Source organism: Propithecus coquereli, unplaced genomic scaffold (genome assembly GCF_000956105.1).
Source record: "Propithecus coquereli isolate 6110/MARCELLA unplaced genomic scaffold, Pcoq_1.0 Scaffold59, whole genome shotgun sequence".
NCBI classification, from domain to species: domain Eukaryota; kingdom Metazoa; phylum Chordata; class Mammalia; order Primates; family Indriidae; genus Propithecus; species Propithecus coquereli.
Window position 1 is genome coordinate 5,561,267 of NW_012151840.1, and position 8,075 is coordinate 5,569,341.

Consider the following 8,075-nt stretch of genomic DNA (forward strand, 5'->3'; position numbering starts at 1 on the left):
ACAGTTTAGTAAGAAAGGCAGACATTAAATAATCACATAAATAGAAAAAACTGTAATCAATGCCATAAAGGAAAAGTATGGGGTGCTGTGAAAGTATACAGCAGCTGCCCCTAATTTAGATGAGAGGGTGTCAATGAAGGCCTCCAGTGCTGAAGACTGAAAGGGAAGAGGGGTCCTAGAAAAGGAAATAGTCTATGCACAGGTCCTAATGAGCTTTCTGCCTTTCAGGGACTGAAGGATGGTGCATATGCCTGGAATGCAACTGGTGGTCTCATCTTCTCAGCGATGGCCGGCGTGTCCTAGGATCTGCCGAGGATGGAGGGCACAGGCGAGCCTGATTTGGACTCACTGTTGGAACCAGCTCTGTCTTCTGTCTCCCAGAAATCTAAGCCTCGCCACAGTTCCTTGAGCCAGTATAATTTAGAGAACTGGTCAATGCAAGTCACTCTGCCTGGGAGCTATTGGGATGGCTCCAGAATGGTGCAATGGGGGCCAAGGCAGGATTCCGGCAAGAAGAGCTTTGCAGAAGATGGGATTTGTGTAGCCGTAGCTATGGGCTTCACCTGGGAGGGCTGGAGTAGGGCCACTGCCAACTGATGGCAGTGTCCCTCTTCTCTGTAACCCTCCCCAACCCTTAAGCAGCCCAGGCCCAGCAGAGGAGGCCTGGCCAAGAAGCTGCTCGCTGCTAGAAATCTGGCTCCAGCTGAAGGAAGAAGTTAAGAAGGCCGGGCTGATGGCCGCAGAGACAGAGCTGTGTTTATCCAGGAAAAGAGGTAGGACGTAGGCAGCTAAGGCCCTTGCCAGCTCCTCCCAGAAAGACTGGGCTTGGGGAGCAAGCTGGAGAGGAAGCTGCTCCCCTCGGACTCTGAACGCATCCGGGCCAGAGGCCAGAACCCCAGAGGCGGCCCACAGGTGAGCCCTGCACTCCGGGCGCAGGACACAGCCGGTTGAGGGCTCAGATTCCCAGGCAGACTGTCGGAACATCGCGCTGCGGGCGTGCGGTGAGCGCGTGGCGGCGGAGCCTTCCCGAGGCCGCTCTGGGGCAGGTGGAGAATCAATGCTGCCTTTGTGCTCGGTGGTTTCCTGGGCAGGAAAGGAGTGGAGAGTGGGAGGGGCGACCCAACGGCCGCCCGGCCTGGCCCGGCAGACGCGGGATGTAGAAGGGCTGCGAGGCGCGGGCGGGACGGTCAGGACTAAAGGAGGTGGTGGGATTCTGTGCCCCCCCGAGAAGTGCGTCTCCTTGGACCGGCCCTAAGTGTCCTCAGGTCGGCAGCCAGGTGTGTCCTCTGGCTGCCAGGAACAGAAGTGAGTCCCCTTCTGGCCAGGAGAGACTTGAGAATGCGAGGGAGGAGCCACAGGAGGCAGGTGGGGCTTTGACCGAAGGATGGCTCAGTCCAGAAAAGCTTGCTCCCGGGCGGCGGGGCAGGGGAGGGAGGCCCGAGGGGCGACAGACCATATCCCGGAGGAGAGCCCAAATCTTCGGAATGGCCAGGGCGGGGTAGGGGGGGCGAGAAGGAGGTGAACCAGCCTTGGCCTTGGTGTCCCTTCAGGGCAGTTCGGAATCTGGGTCCGTTTTTGTGACTACAGACCTTCTGGTAATCCGGATGCTAGTTACACTGCTTGTCCTACTAGTACCCTAGGGTTCTAGTGGGTGTGTTGGGCCCTCGAACTCTTAGGTGGGTGGGTCATCTTCAGTACAAGTGGGAGAGTCTGTGAACCTGGTGTCCGAGGCCTGCATTTGAAAATACGACTGTATGGCCCTGGGCTCCCTCCATTTCTCCCCAGCCGCCCCCCTCCCGCCTCAACTTCGCAGCCCTTTTTCTGCTCAAACAGGCAGCCCGGGGACAAGGGCGCAGCGGTCGACCGCCCAGTGTATACTCCAGCACCACCTACCTCTGGTTCCTCTTCTCTCCTCTCCCAGCCCAGCTCCGTCCAGCACTGTCACCTGAGACGTGGGATTTGCACCCTCTCAGCCCTGCTGAACTCGGAGTTTTATTACTCCCACCCACCGCATGTGGCTCTTGGAGAAAGCTGGCTACAGGGTGAGGGCTGCGGAGCCCAGGGCCCGGTGGGCGCCCTCCAGCCTGTTCGCTAAGCGCAGCGCCCCGGGCCCAGCCACGCGCGCCTGCCCCAACGTCCTCACCCCGGATCGCATCCCGCAGTTCTTCATCCCGCCTCTGCGCCGGGACCCGGGCGGCGCCGAGCCCGCAGCCAGGCGCGACGCGGCCGGGCGCGGCCTCCCCTCGGCCTGCTCGCTGCCGCACCTGGCAGGCCGCGAAGGCTGGGCCTTCCTGCCCGAGAGCCCGCACACGCGCCGGCGCGAGTCGCTGTTCCACTGGCCGCCGCCCGCCCCGGCTGAGGGGCTGCCCCCGGCGCAGTCCTGGCTGCACGTGTCCGCCCCGGACCTGCGCCTCTGCCGGGCCCCCGACAGCGACACTGCCTCGTCGCCCGACTTGTCGCCCTTCGGCTCCCCGCGGCCCGGCCTCGGCCGGCGCCGGCTCCCCACGCCGCCCTCGCTGTCCCCGAAGGAGGCGAGCTCGGCTGACACCAGCCCGGCCGCGCGGCGCCGCGCGGGGCCGCCCACGCCGCCGCTCTTCCACCTCGACTTCCTGTGCTGCCAGCTGCGGCCGACCAGGGAGAGCGTGCTGCGCCTCGGGCCCCGCGGCGGGCAGCTGCGGCTGTCGGCCGAGTACCAGGCCGGGCCCCGGCGGCTGCGGCTGCGCCTGGTGAGCGCCGAGGGCCTGCCCCGGCCGCGGGCCTGCCCCGGGAGCGGCGGTGGCGGCTGCTGCGTGGTGCTGAGGCTGCGGCCCAGCGTCCGGCCGCGGGCCCAGCGGAGCCGCGTGGTCAAGTGCAGCACCAACCCCATCTTCAACGAGGACTTCTTCTTCGAGGGGCTCGGCCTGCCAGACCTGGCCGCCCGCAGTCTGAGGGCCAAGGTGCTGGACAGGGGCGCGGGACTCCGCAGGGACGCGCTGCTGGGGGAGTGTGAGACGCCCCTTATTACCCTGCTGCCCCCCTTGGGCGGGGGGTTAGGCCCAGGGTCCTCCCTGGCGCCCACCCATCTCAGCCTGTAGACTGAGACTGTGGCTTCCCCAGGAGGTCTCTACCGGATCTGCAGATCTCATTCTTTCCATCTGCTCGGCGTGTCTTTGTTTTTGCTAATAAAATGTCCATTTGTTCCTAGCTGGCTCTCTCCCCTTGTTGGCACCCTCCACTCTTTAGGTGTACAGCCCACCCTCTTCCCTCTGTCCAGGGCGTACATGGGGCGGAAGACCTTCGTTCAGATTGTCTGAGTTGGAGCAGACCTTAAGCAGTGGTCCTCAAACTTGAAGCAGCATCAGAATAACCCAACATCCGAAATCCTGGAAGAGCTTGTTAAACATTCAGAATCCTGGCCTCCATCCCAAAGAGATGCTACTTCAGTAGATCTGGGCTGATGGGTCCCTGTCCAACAAGGCCCCAAACCTTCAAGGAGCCCTTCAATCACTGAGTCACTCGGACAGAAACCAACACAAGCCACCTTCCTGAGGGTTCCTGGGGGCTGCACAGGGGAAATTAGTAGTTCTCCCTCATGCGCCCCAATACCTACATCTGTCCTAAAAAGAAATGAAATTTCTGGGTCTTAGGAGTGAGTCAGGGATTTTGGACTAATACACAGTGCCCTTTAATCTTCCTGCCTCCGTCTTGCCTGTTCCACACCTGTGCCTCCCTGCGGGTCAAGGCTGGAGCCAAGAACCAGAGCAGTGCTTGGGTACCAAATGAATGAGGTATAATGTCGCAGGGATTGAGATCTGGGGGAAGAGGGGTACTACCGCAGTGTGAGAACCGTTCTCAGGAAAGCTGAACAGGGGTGCAGGATTCTGCAAGACATGCTGCTGGGAGAGTGCGAGATGCCCCTTATTGCGCTGCTGCCCCCCGCTTAAGGGGGAGGGCTACCACAGCCAGGAGCAGGAGGGGGTCGAAGATGGATAAATGTAGGTCAGATTGTGTTTACCTCTACCTGAATGTCCTTGACGTCAGTGGTGACCTTCTTCTCTCTGCCTGCACCTTCTTGGGAGCTGGTTCCTCTTGGCTCAGGTCAGGCTTGGAGGAAGGAGGGAGGGAGAAAGGGAGTAGGCAGGGCCAATCCAGCTTTGTTCTCCGTTCCCCTTGGGCCCTTTCTTATTTCCCATGATGCCAGCTGTGGCCCACGGCAGGGCTAAGCCTGTTGGTTCCCAACAAAATGCATCTCACACACACACACACACACACACACACACCCCCTCTCCATTGAAATAGGTCCCTAGTGCCTTCCCCCTCCCCTGATTAGGTCCCCACCACCTAGCACTAGGCCCCGGAAACCTTGCTCCAGGTGTCCACCAGGTGGTAGCATTGACCAAACAATCAGAAGTGCTCACAGCTACACACAGATTCTCCCCACACAAGGAACTGTTCCAGCAAGCCATTTATTCCTCTCGGCGACTCACACAGGGTGTAAATACTATTGTTATCCAATGTGACCTTGGGCCTTCTGTAGATAGTAAGGGGTAGGACTAAAATTCAGAGAGTCTGGCTCCAGAGTCTGGGCTCCTAGTCACCTGACTGTAATATCCCCAGCTGCCAACTGCTGCCTCCCAGTGAAGTCATTCTGAAAGGGGCCTCCTTCCCTAAGATGACAGTTCTCCAATCATTTCACACCCTGCCAGTCTGAACTCACCTACAGGTTTAGCTCTATCCCATGTACTGTACTCCCATTTCAGCACCCAAATCCTCCCATGACAACCTTTGGTGAGCAACTGGATTTGATGCCCGTTTGAAAGTTATCTGGAAAGAAACGTACAGGTCACATAACCTTCATTCATGCATTCCTTCAGCTAATCCTTAGGGTCTAGGAGGTGCCAGGGATTGGATATAGGAGTGGCCAAAACAGACACGAGGATCAGACAAGTTACAAAATGAACAAGTAGAATGTAAAGAATTTTACTTGGTGGTGTTATCGAGCGAAAGAAAGCAGGAAAGGGACTAGAAAGGGGGTTTCAGATAAAGAGAGAAGACTATAAGAATGGAAAGAGGGAGGGAGGAAACAAAACATTTTTTTTAAGCCTCGGTACTTTGGACCAGGCCCTGTACTGCACCTGTGCTGAATCAGTTAATCATCACAGCCACTCCATAAGGTAGGTGTTATTATTCCCATCTTACGAAGAAGGAAATGGATCAGAGAGGTTAAGTAAATTTGCCTGGGCATCAGCCCTGGCTGCAGGGAGGGGTTCTGACTGTGGCTCCTCCCAGACACCCCACCCACACCCTCCCCAGCTGCTCGGGAAAGCTAGCAGAGCCCCTGAGGGGACATCCTGGGTAGCTAAAGCCAGGGAAACATGCCTGGGGGGGCAAATAAGGTCCTAAGAACCCCTCCAGTGCGCAGACTGCTCTGGCCCCAGAGCAGGTGTGCAGACAGTAGACAGAACGGTTACGCCTGCCACCTTTTTACTGATGTGGTGGCTGAGGCCTGGGATTTGCCTCAGGACCCGCAGCTAATAAACGGCAGACCACATTCTTACAATTTTATATTTCTGCTCCAAAAATCAGAGCTCCTGTTTCTTTTCAACCCTCCTTGCTGCCTCCGAACCTGTGTGACTGTAAAGGGTAATTGGTAGATGAGAGGGACAGGCTGGGTCGCCAAGGGAAGTTCAAGGCCAGGAGCTAGGGTCAAACTCCCACTGTTCCCTCCACCCACAGTGGCCTTTGTGACAGGAAGGGGAGGGGTGGAGGCTGTGACAGATGTTTATGGAGCTGAGTTGTCCTTTTTTTTTTTTTTTTTTAACGGTTGGGGCACAGCCCATCCCTGAATCACTCCACTAGATTGAGGTCTCCCCAGGCTTGGTGCCCCCTAGGACCCAAAGAAAGGTGGTCCCTAACCACTGGATCAGGCTTCACGCAGGAGAGGACCAGCCAAGGATGGGGCTGGGTCAGCGTGTGGCATTGCAGGCTGCCGGGCCACACACGTTTCTACCTTTAGCCCCCAGGCCCTCCCTGGAAGGGCAGGTTGTGCTGAGCTTTAAGTGGTTTCTGTGGTTTGGGGGTGGGGACGGAGGGAAAGAGAAGTTAGTGACTGCTCCCCAGTTCCAAGCCACCACCACCACTCTCCACCCCCTCCAGGCTGTTGGCCCCCTGCATTGAGATTGCCAGGCCCGATAAGGGGCCTGGGCACGTGGGGGGTGAAATGATTCTCTGATCCCTATCAGCCTTGTCCTTGTATATGAATGTAAGACTGTATTTGAAGAGGAAATAACCACTGCCCTGCTTTGAAAGGACTGATTTCTCCAAAAAAGGAGCTCCGATTGTAGAGCAAGAGGGAGGAAGTTTAGACAAGAGGGCAGATTTCCCAAAAGGATAACCAAGGGAACTTCTTGCCCTGGGGAGAAAGAACCCAAGTCATCCATGCTTAGGGCAGGCAAGGGGCAGAAATGCTTAGAAAGCATGTGATTCTCTGAGGCCTAGAGGCAGGACTCTGTCTTCTCAACCTCTAGTCACTTCCTCCCCACCCCACACAGCAGCACCAAGTGGCACAACTGGGCAGGCAGCCATACCTGCGGTATCTGGGGATGCCCAGCGCCCATCCGCAAGCATTCTGCGTGACCTCCACCCTGTGCCTACAAGGGATGGGGGTGGTTAGTCAGGAAGGGCCCTGGGAGACCCAGAGCCACAGAGGAAGAGAGGCCTCAAGATGAGAAGAGATAGAGAGGGGAGAGCTGGGAGGCACAAAAAGTGAAGAGCCATAGCCAGCAGGGACCAGCAGGGAGAGACACGGAGAGAGGATAAAGGTGGAGTTCTGGGGGCAGGGGGGACAGAGCCACATTACCCCTGGCACTCCCCTGCACCCCTCCCATACCCCCACCCCGCCTGTAGCTGGCTCCACTTGTCAGCCAGAGGGTCCTGGGTGGGGTGGTGCTGCAGAACGCTTTGCCTGTAACGCCAAACCTGCCCAAGGGCCAGAGCTCCAAAACAGATCAACCTCCTGTTCTGTACAGAGAAGCATAGATGGAAGCGTGGGCCCGCATTTACCAAAAGGATACGGGGACAATCCAAGCCTAGAGGCACAGAAACATACCCTCAGACTCAGTACAGAAGGTCCCCCAAAGCTTCCCTTCCTCTTCCTCACTCCCCTTCCCTTTTCAACCTCCTTAGGAGTTGGAAAGTCCTTCTCCACTTCTAACCTTTGTCCCTCAAGCTGCAGACATTAGGAGGTTCTGGGAGCTACCCAGGAACAGAGGTGCTGATGGTAGCAGAAACTCCAGGGTAGGGCAGGAGCAGGGGATGGCAGGATGGGAGGGCAGAAGAGGGAAGGGACAGCTGCCTGCCCTCTCCATGCCAGGTGCCACGTGCACCAGGTGGGGGGAGTGGGCGAGTCACGAGTCACGAGGCTGTGGCGTGGCTGGCTCCTGCTCTGCTGTTTACCAGCTGGGAAGGAGAGCGGGAGGTGGCGCCAGGGAGCCTCCCGCTGCAGCTGCAGCCTGGCCCCTAGCCAGCTGCTTGTTGGGTAACCAGGAGAGCCAGGCCCAGCTAATCAAACTCTGGGTCCGGGCCATGCAGGAGAAAAGTGGCCTCCAGCATGCACGGAAGCCTCGTTCCTTGATCCTCCTCAGAGCCCCTAGGTACAGGCCTCAGTGTGGGCCCACTCGGTCTGGGGGACCCTCCTTCTCCCAACTAGTCCAGGGTAGCATCTCTCCTCTCCTCTCCCTTCCATGCTCCTCTGCCTCGGCACACTCCTCCAGGTCTGCCCCTCGCCCCCAACGCCCGAGAGCATGTGGAAGCATCAGGGCAGCAGGAAGTTCTAGGGAACTGAGACGTGACCAGGATGAGTCCAACTCTGTCCTGGAAAAGAGGCAGAATCCCCCCAAACCTGCTCTCCCCTCCTCTCCTCTCCTCCCCCCATCTCTCCTATTCCTGACAGCATCTGTCTTAGTCAGGTAGAAACCACAGGATTCTGAAGTCACAAAGACCTGGGTTCAAATCATAGCTCAACCATGTATTGTCCTTGTGTATGTCCTTGGGCAAGTCATTAATATTTCTGAACATCACCTGACTCATTGATAAAT

General features: G+C 57.8%; 1 protein-coding gene across 1 annotated transcript; it reads left to right on the forward strand.

Moving 5' to 3' along the window:
• Positions 1-1,810: 1,810 nt before the first annotated feature.
• On the forward strand, positions 1,811-3,172 carry C2CD4D (C2 calcium-dependent domain containing 4D). The gene has a single exon (XM_012658627.1). The coding sequence runs from the start codon at positions 2,013-2,015 to the stop codon at positions 3,072-3,074; it is 1,062 nt and encodes a 353-aa protein (XP_012514081.1). The 5' UTR covers positions 1,811-2,012; the 3' UTR covers positions 3,075-3,172.
• The last annotated feature ends 4,903 nt before the right edge of the window (positions 3,173-8,075 follow it).

Coding starts and splice junctions, on each gene's coding strand:
- C2CD4D (XM_012658627.1), top strand. CDS start 2,013: ATGTGGCTCTTGGAGAAAGCTGGCTACAGGGTGAGGGCTGCGGAGCCC.